The 12,469-nt window shown below is 42.6% G+C and overlaps 1 protein-coding gene across 1 annotated transcript; it reads right to left on the bottom strand.

The window, feature by feature from the left end:
• Window positions 1–2,447: 2,447 nt before the first annotated feature.
• On the bottom strand, window positions 2,448–10,294 carry LOC135363546 (toll-like receptor 2). The gene is made up of 2 exons (XM_064584031.1): window positions 10,264–10,294; window positions 2,448–3,130 (listed from the first exon to the last, which is right to left on the bottom strand). Exons 1-2 carry the CDS (start codon window positions 10,292–10,294, stop codon window positions 2,448–2,450), a joined length of 714 nt encoding a protein of 237 aa, XP_064440101.1.
• Window positions 10,295–12,469: the final 2,175 nt, after the last annotated feature.

Genomic DNA, 12,469 nt, shown 5'->3' with positions numbered 1-12,469 from the left:
TTTATTTATTTGAGAGAGAGAGAATGAGAGACAGAGAGCATGAGAGGGAGGAGGGTCAGAGGGAGAAGCAGACCCCCCGCCGAGCAGGGAGCCCGATGCGGGACTCGATCCAGGGACTCCAGGATCATGACCTGAGCCGAAGGCAGTCGCCCAACCAACTGAGCCACCCAGGCGCCCCCAACCAGTATTTTCTTGAAGCTCTGGCATTCAAAGCCTCCCGTACCCGGAAACGCAGTCCTTAAATTCCCCTTCTCCGCTTCTCTCCATCCTCGGGAGCTGATTCATCCTTTCACCCCGCCCTGCTTCAGCATATGTTCACGGGCCAGTATATCCCCGGGGTCCGCTCCCACCAGCATGGCTATGCTCTCCTATATTAAAATAGCTTACCAGTCACTGTCCAGTCTAACTGAGCAACATTTTGCCTGAGGAGCAGATAAGGACTTTTTTTTTTTTCAATCCTGGGGCAGTCCCTGGTGGTTCACTGACTGTATGTAGGTCCTATGTCACATCCCTACTCTGACCATGAAAGATGGGGGGGCTCCCACTTACCTCGAAGATTTTGAATCCAAATCCCAACCTTGCGCCTTCCATCCCTGCCTCTGAAAGTAATTCCAAAAACGGTCTTAGATTGGCCTTTTTCATTGCCGCAGAACCTAGTGAAGAATATTTATAAGGGAAACAAACTACCTTCTAAAAATTAAACTGCCTAAATAATATTCATGCAGTACATTTTATATTCATAATTACATTTGATCTTCACAAATTAAGGCGAAGAAAACATTCTTCTCTTTTACACAGGAAGAAATGCCATGCAAATTGTGGCAGGACTGAGATTTGAAATGAGAATTTTACCCTAAATCCAGGGTTCTTTGTCTTGCCCTATTCCACATCCCTAATCCTCATGAAAGGTTCCAATATCAGGCAAACTTAATAGGCATGAATGTGAACTTGAGAGGGTGGAGTCTGATTTTCTATACAGGTTACTGACTATGTGGATATTTCTCTCTATCCCTAATGATCGGGGCTCTGCTGTTGCCTGAAAGACTTTCTTCTTCCTACAAAATTCCCACCTCTCTTTTTCATGAGTTCTCAATTGTGTACCTCAGAAAACTTCTTTCCAATATTTCCCCCCGAATCTAAAACAAACAAACAAACAAAACTCTTTTCTGTCTCTATATGTCTTTAGTTGAAATGCCTAGATTGATGTTATTGCTTTGTATCCCAAAGCCAATTAGAATGTTCTGGCAAAGTCAGGGAGAAATCATTTACCCACAAGTTATTACCAGTGTCATCTATGTACAGTAAAGATTCGTAAATGTTTTCAAAGCACTTTCAAATATATCTTTTCATCTGAATCTCACAAGAACACAGGAAATAAATAGTTCTGATATTATTGCACCTTCAGCTCAAGTGATTGGAGAACTTCTCCTAAGTCACGTGGCTCACAGCTAGGTGACAAACCCAGATCACACTCCAAGACTCCTTAGTCAGTCTGCTTTTTTTTGGCATAAGACCTACAACTCACTATAAAGCTTTTTTTTTAAGGTTAGAAAATCAGCACAATATGAAAAGGTGTTTGGGAAGGGATAACTCATGGTAGATATTTATATTTTTGAGCATCTGACTGAAATTCTAAAATGAAGTTATCAAAATTCAGTTTGTCTTTTTCATATAAAGCGCCTTGTAATAGTTACATAAAATACTAAGAAATACATCTGTCAAAAATCACTTAATGAAAATCTAATATAATCCCTGCACTGTTTTATTTTATTTTTAAGATTTTATTTATTTGACAGAGAGAACACAAGCAGGGGGAGTGTGAGAGGGAGAAGCAGCCTTGTGAGGAGCAGGGAGCCGGATGCAGGGCTCGATCCCAGGACCCCGAGATCATGACCTGAGCCAAAGGCAGACACTTAACGACTGAGCCACCCAGGTGCCCCTCCCTGCACTATTTTATACACGTTTGTAAACACAAATGCCCATTCCTCAAAATTTTTCTATTCTGAAAAGATTTCACCAACATCTGCAATTTTTGAAGAATGTTCTTAATACTGCCTGTGGGAAATAAGAGTAAAATTCTAACTTAGAACGAAGTTTTGAAAACTGAGAATATTTCACTGTCTGAATATTTCCATTTTAAAAACTAGAATTATTCTTCAACTCAAACACTTCCTGTTGGGGGATGGCCTTTTCCCCCACAGGCTCCAGAAGAATAAGAATGTCAGCATCGTTGTTCTCATCAAAGAGGTGAAAATGGAGGGGGGGGCACCTGGGGGGCTCAGTCGTTAAGCGTCTGCCTCCGGCAAAGGTCATGGTCCCAGGGTCCTGGGATGGAGCCCGCATCGGGCTCCCTGCTCAGCGGGAAGCCTGCTTCTCCCTCTCCCATTCCCCCTGCTTGTGTTCCCTCTCTCGCTGTGTCTCCCTCTGTCAAATAAATAAATAAAATCTTAAGAAAAAAAAAAAAGGCGAAAATGGGAGAAGTCCAGCTCATACTTGCACCACTCGCTCTTCACGAAGTTTTCAGACAGCACGAAGATGGTCTTGTGGCTCTTCTCGATGGAGTCGATGATATTGTCAATGATCCATTTGCCAGGGATGAAGTCCCGCTCATGAAGACACAGCCTGAAGGGAGGGTCGAAGTGCTCCAGCTCCTGGACCATCACGGTCTCCACCCAGTAGGCATCGTGCTCACTGTAAGACACAAAGGCATCGTAGCAGAGGTCCCTGGGGGGCGCTTTCCTGGGCTTCCTTTTGGCCTGGAGCCAGGCCCACATCATCTTCAGGTACCACAGCCCGTGGCAGCGGTGGCACAGGACCCCCGTGAGCAGAAGCAGCAGGAGGAGGACAGAGCCCACGGCAGACACCAGAGCTGCCCGGTGGCATTCAGAGGCCGGGAGATGCGCGTCCCGAACCCGCCGGCCGCGCACGGAGAACGGAGAGTCACACCGGTAGTTCTCTGGCCAGTCGATCAGGATCTGGACCAGCGCTCGCTGCTCCTGAGTGAACGACAGGAATTCACAGGAGCAAAGGAGATGGTTACCGCCGGCGTCCAGGGCCTCCAGTGTGTGAAAAGAATCAGGGTGCTCTGAAGAGAAAGTATTATTTTCCAGAAGGAAATATCTGGTGGTGTCTTCAGCACATACCCGAAAAGGTCAAGTTCTTTAAATTGTGGCAAAATAAAAGATATTGCTAACGGCTACTATGCCTCGTGTCTGGGAAACACTGTGGGTTAAACTGTATACTTTTGTGTTGGATAAATTTGAGTATTGGACCTTTTCTGGCCACTGATAAGTGTTAGGTACAGAACCAAGTGTACATTTACCAAGATTAAGATTAGTCACGTTTTTCTAGGGTGAGGAACATTTTCCACAGTAGCCCGACGTGGGGCTCGATCCCAGGACTCTGGGATCGTGACCTGAGCGGAAGGCAGACGCTTAATGACTGAGCCACCCAGGAACCCCCTTATTTTATTTTTTTAAAGATTATTTATTTATTTATTTGACAGAGAGAGAACGCACAAGCAGGGGGAATGGCAAGCAGAGGGAGATGGAGAAGCAGGCTTCCCGCCGAGGAGGGAACCCGATGTGGGACTCGATCCCAGGACCCTGGGATCATGACCTGAGCCGAAGGCAGACGCTTAACCGACTGAGCCACCCAGGTGCCCCGATTTTGTCTTAAATTCAAGGTATGCAGGGAGTGACAGGTATCCTTATAAAGTGAATACTTCAGTTATTCTTCAACTATCAAATTTTCACTGAGATCTAAATACCTTGGGGATTTAAAATACTGTGACAGAATTTACAGTATCAAGCCAGCTTGGGCAGTTTCGACCGTAAATATCTTTAGTTAATATGAAAGCATGTCTTTAAAGTTCCATCATCTCAGAAAAAGTCTCACAATTTTCCTGAAGTACACGGTCTTTCAGTTCTACCTCTAATAACTAATTTTCAAATTTTATTGTTTTACTACTTTAACTCATTTTAATATTAGTTTTTTCACTATGGTCTTGACTGTAGGGTACTCTTCTGTTACCTCTCATCTTCTATGAAAAGCAACATCTCTTACTTCTAAACGTTTTGGAACCTTGAAAGATCAACCAAAACCTCTCAGAGTAAAATTGACTGCTTTCGGGCGCCTGGGTGGCTCAGTTGGTTAAGCCACTGCCTTCGGCTCAGGTCATGATCCCAGGGTCCCGGGATCGAGTCCCGTATTGGGCTCCCTGCTCGGCAGGGAGTCTGCGTCTCCCTCTGACCCTCCCCCCTCTCATGCTCTCTGTCTCTCATTCTCTCTGTCTCAAATAAATAAATCTTAAAAAAAAAAAAAATTGACTGCTTTCTATGGGTCAACAGGTACAAACTTCCAGTTATAAGATAAATAAGTTCTAGGGATGTAATGTACAACATGAGAACTATAGTTAATAAATACTGTACTGTATATTTGAAAGTTACTAAGAGAGTAGATCTTGAAAGTTGTCATCATAAGAAAAAAATTATAACTAGGTGGGGTGATGGGTGGTAACTAAACTTAATATGGTAACCATTTCATAATATATACTTTTCTCAAATCACTATGTTATAAACATTTAATACAATGATATAAGTGAGTTATAGCTCAATAAAACTGGGGGAAACACTGTACTGAGATACCCCTACATGCTAACAGGAATGACTAAAATTAAAGACTGATGATACCGAGTGTTGGTAAGAATGTGCAACAACTGAAATTCTCATACATTGCTGGTGGAAATGCAAAATGGTATACCCACTTTGGGAAAGTTTGAGAACTTCTTATAAAATTAAACATGCACTTAATTTGTGACCCAGCAATCCTCTTTCCTAGGTATTTACTCTCTAAACATGAAAACATAAGGCCACACAAAGTCATGTACTATATTCAAAGCTAGAAACAACTCAAATATCTATCCACTGATGAATAGATTTTAAAAATTGCTACTTAACTATACAAGAGAATACTACTCAGCAATGAAAAGGAAGAACTGATACATGCCAGAACATGGATGGATCACAAAAGCATAATGCTAAGTGAAAGAAATCAGACACAGCAAATAGATACTGTAGGGTGCATTTAGATGAAATGCTGCACAGAGCAAAACTATGACAAAAGGTCATCCAGGAGAAGCCAGGGAGCCAGGTGGCAGGAGGGGACTGACTGCAAAGAGGCACCCGAGAACTTTGGGAATGCTGGAAAGGTTCTGCATCATGATCGTGGTGGTGGTTACACACTGCATGTCTTTGCCAATGCTCATCAAATTGTATCTTTAGATTGACAAGTTTTATTGTACATAAATTATCTCAATAACTGACTTCTAAGGATCCTTTTTTTTTTCTCCTTGAGCAAAGGATAGACAGACACATCAGGCCTCCAAAAGAGAGGAGCTGGCTTTTTGCTAGCCCTTTGAGAGAAGGAGGGAGAAAACATCTAATTTCTCTAGCAAGTCATAAAATAAATATACTCACTTATAAAATATCTCCCTTTTCCTTAATAAGTTGACATTGATTTCTCTCACAACCAAAAGAGCTCTAAATAAGATATTTATTGATGGAAAGAAAATTAAATTTCTTAAATACCTCAGAAATTCCAAATGACCTAGAAACATAACACTATAAACTCCTTTTATATTGTATTCAGATAGTTTTATCCCTTATGTAATGTTCATCTTCAGCTTGCCATCTTCCTAATATCACTCCATGCCTATTCAGAACAATTCACCCAACTTCCACAAAGTCTATTCAAGGACGAAACCCATGATCCTGTAATGATTCCAGAAAATAAGATATTCTTGGCAGAATAATTTCAATGTTCATTCTGGAGGGAAGGAGGTATGGGAAGGAGGGAGGGAGCGAGGGAGGGAAGATAAAGAAAATCTCTCCAAATAAAATTGACTGTTTCATATGTTGGCCCAAGTGACTGATCTACATTGATTTCAGGCTTCTTGGTATATATTTCAGGATTAGAAGCATCAATGTTAACTCAGAACAGAAAGTCCATAAAAGTCCTGTTTTTTCTTTAATGTAGAGAATTTGTACATATTTCAGAAACTATTTGGGAAATGGAAGAAGAAAGAGAGAAAGAGACTTTCCCTCCAAGTTCTTTGGTGGACTGTCCCAGAAGCAAATGACCAAACCATGAGGATAATATACGAGGTAAGTTGTTATAGGATACACACAGGACTATCAAAGACAAGGGCAATAGTTTTCATCTATTGCAAGAATTCCATTAGGTGATAGAAAAGGAGACTCCAAAATTTACACACGTGCGCTGAATGTAGCTGGATGTGCATTTCCTGAGGGCGTGGATGTTATTCTCCCTTTGCAGTGAAGTATCTCCAGCCCCTGAAACAAAGTAGGCACTAATCGACTACTAGTTGTCAAGTGGTGAATTGACATATCTTTTCAGAACATCAGTTAGGTCTGGAGAAATGGGAGTAGAAACACCTCAAGTGACCACTGCGGACACACGGTGGGATTTCAACAAGGGAGAGAAGTCTGACCAATGGCTCCTTGCCCTGATTTCCTAACCATGCCACACAACAGCTGACCTCTTTTAAAGATGCAAATGAAGAAATGTAGAGCTTAATTTCCAAACCTATAGTTAAAGAAAACCATGAGTGAACAATTGGTATTACTTTGCTCTCGGTAAGGGTTGTATAGTCTCATTGGGCAGGAAGGGTATGAAAAGAAGGCGGGATTTTTTATCAAGTTCCAACTTCTTTGGAACTCCTTGGAAAATATACTGAAATCAAATAATGGCTAAATCTGACCGTGTTGTGTGGCAGCCTGGGTGGGGGGTGCTGACTTCTATGTGGATGGAGAAAGTAAAGTCATGATATGACTCAATCCTACGGATGTAAGCTATGTGACCACGCCTTCTTAGGTTCTGTTCTAAGGTATAACAGATTCAAAACTACAATGAGATATCACCGCACACCTGTCAGAATGACTATTATCTAAGAGACAAGAAATAACAAATGTTGGCGAGGATGTGGAGAAAGGGAGCCCTCATGTATTGTCAGTGGGATTGTAAGTTAGTGGGGCCACTGTGGAAAGCAGTATGGAGGTTCCTCAAAAAACTATAAATAGAAATACCACAGGTTCTAGCAATTCCGCTACTGGGTACCTGTCCAAAGAAAATGAAAACACTAATTCAAAAAAATATTTACATCCCTATGTTCATCGCAGTATCATTTACAGTAGCCAAGTCATGGAAACTATCTAAGTGTCCTTCAATGGGTGAATGGATAAAGAAGATGTGGCAACTATATGTATAATGACATACTACTCAGCCATTAAAAGGAATGAAATCTTGCCATTTGTGACAACATGGATGGACCTTAATGATATTATGCTAAGTGAAGTAAGTCGGGCAGAGAAAGACAAATACCCCATGATTTCACTTATAGGTGGAATCCAAAAAGCAAAACAAACAAACAAAACAAAACAAAATCCAGACTCAGAGAGAACAGATTGGTGGTTGCCAGAGGGGAGGGAGGATTGGAGGCAGGATTGAAATGGATTAAAAAGTACAAACTTCCAGCTATGAAAGAAATAAGCCATGAGGATGTAATGTACAGCATGGGGAATATAGTCAATAATATATTAACTTTGTAAGGTGATTTTCCATGGTAACTGGACATATTGTGTGACCATTTTGCAATGCATACAAATGTGGAATTGCTATGTTGTATACATGAAACTAATATCATGTTAATGTCAATTACACCTCAATAAAACAAAATAAAATGTATACTTCATTTATACTTGTGATTTTTAAGTTGAAATTTTTATTTGTGGAAACATGGATTGAATACTTGTTATATATGGAAACAAGAAAGGTTAAAGTTCACCATATTTATAAGCATATTAGTTTTATAAGAATTATTTGAGAACTCAGGGAAGTTTTGTTAAGTCAAACAATGGAAACATTTAAAGAGGACATGAAGTATATTACATTTATAAGTCTAGCTTGAACTATTTTATTTATTTATTTATTTTCATTAGTTTGAACTATTTTAAAGATTAGCTATGTTCGTAAATAGGACAAACATAAGCCAAATTCTCTTTTAAAGTGATCTATAAATTTTGGTAGATTTATAAATAGCTGGTCAGACCTAAAACCTTAAGGAAAGACAAGGTTTTTAACTTTGTGAATTTAGTAATTTAGATATTAATCATAAAGCCAAAGCAAACTTCTGAAATATCTCTGCAGAAAAAAATTTTCAAGGACATTTTAAAAAGCCAATGTTAACAAAATTAAATTTGAGTCACTAAAAAAAAAAATTTGCCAAGCCCTTCCGTCCTCCCCACGTCAAGTGCCACTCTTCCTCATCGGCTGCCTGTCGCCATCACTTCCTGTCACCTGAGATAGTCCTGGCCACGTCATCAGTCTGCTCAGATAGGTCCTGTCAGTGCCTATCTGCCCTTCCTTTGGCTATGGTTCCTTTGAGCTTCCAGTCACTGGTAAAGATCCAACCGTGTGTCCATTATTTACCATGTAACAGTTCCAGCCCACATAGGTCACTAAAATGATTTGTGCTAAATCCCAGTTCATATGATGGGATTAAATCTATCGTTCCATGGTGTCTCATGGTTTTCCGCAAAGGACATCATCAGACCCAGGAACCCTATTCCCTGAGAATCTGTTACTTCCCCAATCCTTTGTAAGAAAACCAGTTTCTCTGGGGCCATGGCCTCCTCTTGGCATGCCATTTGACTTCTGGCCTCCTATGTCTGTCCCCATCTGCTGACTCCCTAGTCCCTTCCTCCCATTTGCTGAAGGCTTTGACACCAGCCCATAGAATTCTTCTTCCCAGGATCTTCCAGCAGCCCAGGGGGCTTCACTGTTCCCAAAGCCTCTCTGTCCCTTTACCTCCTCCACCCAGAAGATTCCCTCTGCGCTACCTCAGCCACTCCCTGGACTTGGTCATTACTTACAGTCGACCAAGCTCTCAATGACTAACTCGGGCCTCTTGCATCTTGCTCAGAGTCACTGATTTCCTTCCTCTTTCCCCAATCCATTCGTCATCTCCTTCCTTCTCTTCCTTGCTCATTCAGTGCAGCTTGAGGCAAACGTTTGCGGCAAGCTGGCGTTCACAGGCAGAGGGGTCAGCAGCCCCCGGGGCTCCCATTCTCTCAGCACCATATGGAGAGTTGTACTTGGCCCCAAAACTTCTGGTTCACCAGGAAAGAGCTCCTTCCCTCTCTTTATAGGGAAAATACCCAGCTGACTGTGGCCACCAGATAGTCGGAACATTCACACCAGCTGCTGGGTTTGGGGGGCGGGGGTTGTTGGGGCGCCAGCAGGAGGCCTTGGGGATCTGAGAGAGTGCACAGCCCCTCTTGTTTACAATCTTCATAACACCTTCATTTGGTGTTGCCAAACACAGGCCTGAAGATCAGGGCTTTACCTCCTAAGACCTACCCAGTCTCCATAAGGCTTCCCTGTTCTTCAGTATGAACAATTTGTGTTTCCTCACTATAATAGCATGTAAAATCCTACACAGAATGCTTCACGCCCTCCCAGCCCTGAATCAGATTGCTCTACCAAATAGAAATTCTAGAGCCAGCACTGTCTCTTCTCCTCCTGTTTCTGTTTCTCCTGTATAACACTCAATCCCAAACCTAAAAGTGCCCTCCTGCCTGTTTTCTTAGAGGACAACAGGCATTTTTATTCCATTTCTCTCGCTAAGGCCCCTGCACTCCCCACCATCTCTTACACTTGCAGCACGCTCCTCCCGCCATTGACCACCCATCTTCATCCCCTCATATCCTCTCAGGGATGACTTTACTTCTTCCTTCACAGAGCACACTAAAGCCATCTGAAGAAATCCCCTCAACTTCCCACTTCTGAACCTCCATCCACACCCATCCTCCTCCCTCCTGCCACAGTAGAAGGGGGATCCCTCGTCCCAGTGTGGTCGGTCCACCCCCCACCTCTACCCTACCCCCAGCCCGGTCCAGTAGGGAACATTGTCCCTCCCTGTGTCCTCTCCCTCTTGTACTTTCTGCCACTCCACCCCAACCAGACCACTCCTACCAATATTTACACCTGTTCAAGTCTCTTCTGGTTATTTAAAAAACAAACAGAAACTCATCTTCCCCAAGCTTCTCTCTGTCTCTCTCCCTCTCTCCCCCTTCATAGTCCAAATTCTGAAAAGAGCTCTTTATATTCACTGTCCCTATTTCTTCACCTCTTGCCCAGTCTGCGCTCCTCTGCAGCCTGGCTTCCGCCCCTATCATTTCAAACAGCACTTGCAAAGATCATCGATGGCCGCCATGTTGCTAACTCCCGATATTTTTTATTCTTCACGTTGCCTAACCTGTCCTAGCAGATAGCGTTGCTGATCGCTCCTTCCTTCTTAAGACATTCTCTCCCTTTGTTTCCAGGACCGCACACACCTAGTTTTCCCCTTCAACTCTCCTTTTCAAACTTATTCTTCCCTACCCTCTATCCCAAATCTAGGTCCCAGGTCACTCCTCACTGGCTGCTTGCTTCCTAAGGAACCTCAGTCATGCCCATCTGCATGCCAGTTCCTCTCAAATTTAAGTCTCCTGCCCAGACATCTCATCCAAGCCTAGGTGAGACATCTGTCTACTTGGCTGTCTCAGAACATATCCACTCAACATATCCACAGCTCAGCTCATAATTATTTCTTGTCGAGGCCGGTCCTTTTCCGGCGGTCTTTATGTTAACATGTGGTGCCCACCATTCATCCAGATGCACTTGCTACAGGACTTAGTCCTACCGATTCTACCTCGAATCCACCCAACTCCTGTTATTCCCACGACCATGACCCAGCTGCCTTACTCTAAAACAACCTCCAGATCTACTTCACCTTCTCTGTATCCCTTCGTTTACACTGCATCTAGCAACTCGGTTTAATGAAAATAGAATGGGAGCCGCATATGCAAGCTACACGTGTCATTTTAAATTTTTAAGTAGCTCCATTTTCAAAAGGTAACAAGAAACAGGTAAAATTGATTTTAATTACATTTTATTTCACCCCAAATGTTATCATTCCAACATGGAATCAATCTGTTAAAATGAATGAGACATTTTACATTCTTGTTTTCATACTAAGTCTATGAAACCCAGTGCATATTTTACATTTGCAGTAAATCCCAACTAAGACCAACAACATTTCAAGTGTTCAAGAGCCATGAGTAGCCAGTAGCTGCCGTTATTGGACAGTACAGATCTAGAATGATCTTTCTGCAGCGCAAAATCTGATCATTTCACACTACCCCCGTATTGAAAATTCTTCTGTGACTTCTGGATTGTCCTTGGGATGAGGATCCTAATCCAGGTGGACCGCACGGCCCTGCGGGGTCTGTGGAATGACTTCTGCTTAAACTCCTGGTCTCTGTCTCTTCTCCCCCTCACCATCGGTGTGCCAGCCACATTGGTCTTTCAGGCTTTCAGACACACAGAGTTTCCACCCTGCACACATCCCTTGCATAGCCCTTTTGTGAAAGCTGTCCTCTACCACACGCCCTTCACCATCACTGTCCACTCCCCCAGCACCAACCCCACCTGCCATAGACACTCTCACTTCTGGTCTCGACTCACCCTCGTGTCCCTACTCTAAAGCCTAGATATGTGTCCCTATCCTTCGTAGCATTTATCTCCCTTTCTAACTACCCACCCACTTGTATGATTAATATCTAACTCTCTCACCAGGATGTGAAAAGGAATTTGTTTTTATTTAGTTCTTCATTGCATCCTCAATGGTTACCCAGTAACTTGCATAAAATAGGCATTTGATAAAAACTTTTGAATAAGTAAATGAGCAAATCAAGATAATCAGGAAATAAGGAACTATAAATTGGGGTACAGAAGTCAGGGAACACTATCAAGTTTGGCAAGTCGAATCCAAAGTGGGCATGGAGGAGGGGAAGGAAATTACTCTTGTTGAGACTCTGTCTTGTGCCAAGACCTCTGCTAATTGTTCTGCGTGTGTTCGTTTAAACCTATAGCGAGTCTATGAGGCGGGTATCCCCTCATTTTAAATTCAAGGAGGCTCAGAAGGGCTCAGGAACCTGCTAAGTAACACAATTGGGATTAGAACCACCATCTGTCTGATTTCAGAGCCCACATGATTTCACTAGATCTCCATAGACAGCTTCCCCTGCTTCATCATCTCACTACACGTATTCAATGAAAATGTTAGTAAACACTCAAATACTAGAAAACTGAATTTTTGATGGGATGTGTGTCTGTGTGCCCATTTTGTTGCAAGATTTCTTTACACAAACGTGGCCCAAATGCACTGCACAGTTCAAGGATGATTGCCACACGGGAGAATCATGAGCGGGACAAACGCTGCCTACAAGGATGTCATTACTCTTGTAAGTCCCAGAAGAAAGTTAAACGATAATTGAATGATGGCTTGAGTACGGGACACTGAAATCCCAGTTGATTTTCTGTCCTGTTTAAGTGAGGTCATGTATCC

Source organism: Mirounga angustirostris, unplaced genomic scaffold (assembly GCF_029215605.1).
Source record: "Mirounga angustirostris isolate CCGP_5_RB_7025 unplaced genomic scaffold, mMirAng1.0.hap1 SCAF_2, whole genome shotgun sequence".
Taxonomy (NCBI): domain Eukaryota; kingdom Metazoa; phylum Chordata; class Mammalia; order Carnivora; family Phocidae; genus Mirounga; species Mirounga angustirostris.
The sequence above is the reverse complement of the archived record's forward strand: the minus strand, read 5'-3'. Positions and strand labels throughout refer to the sequence as shown.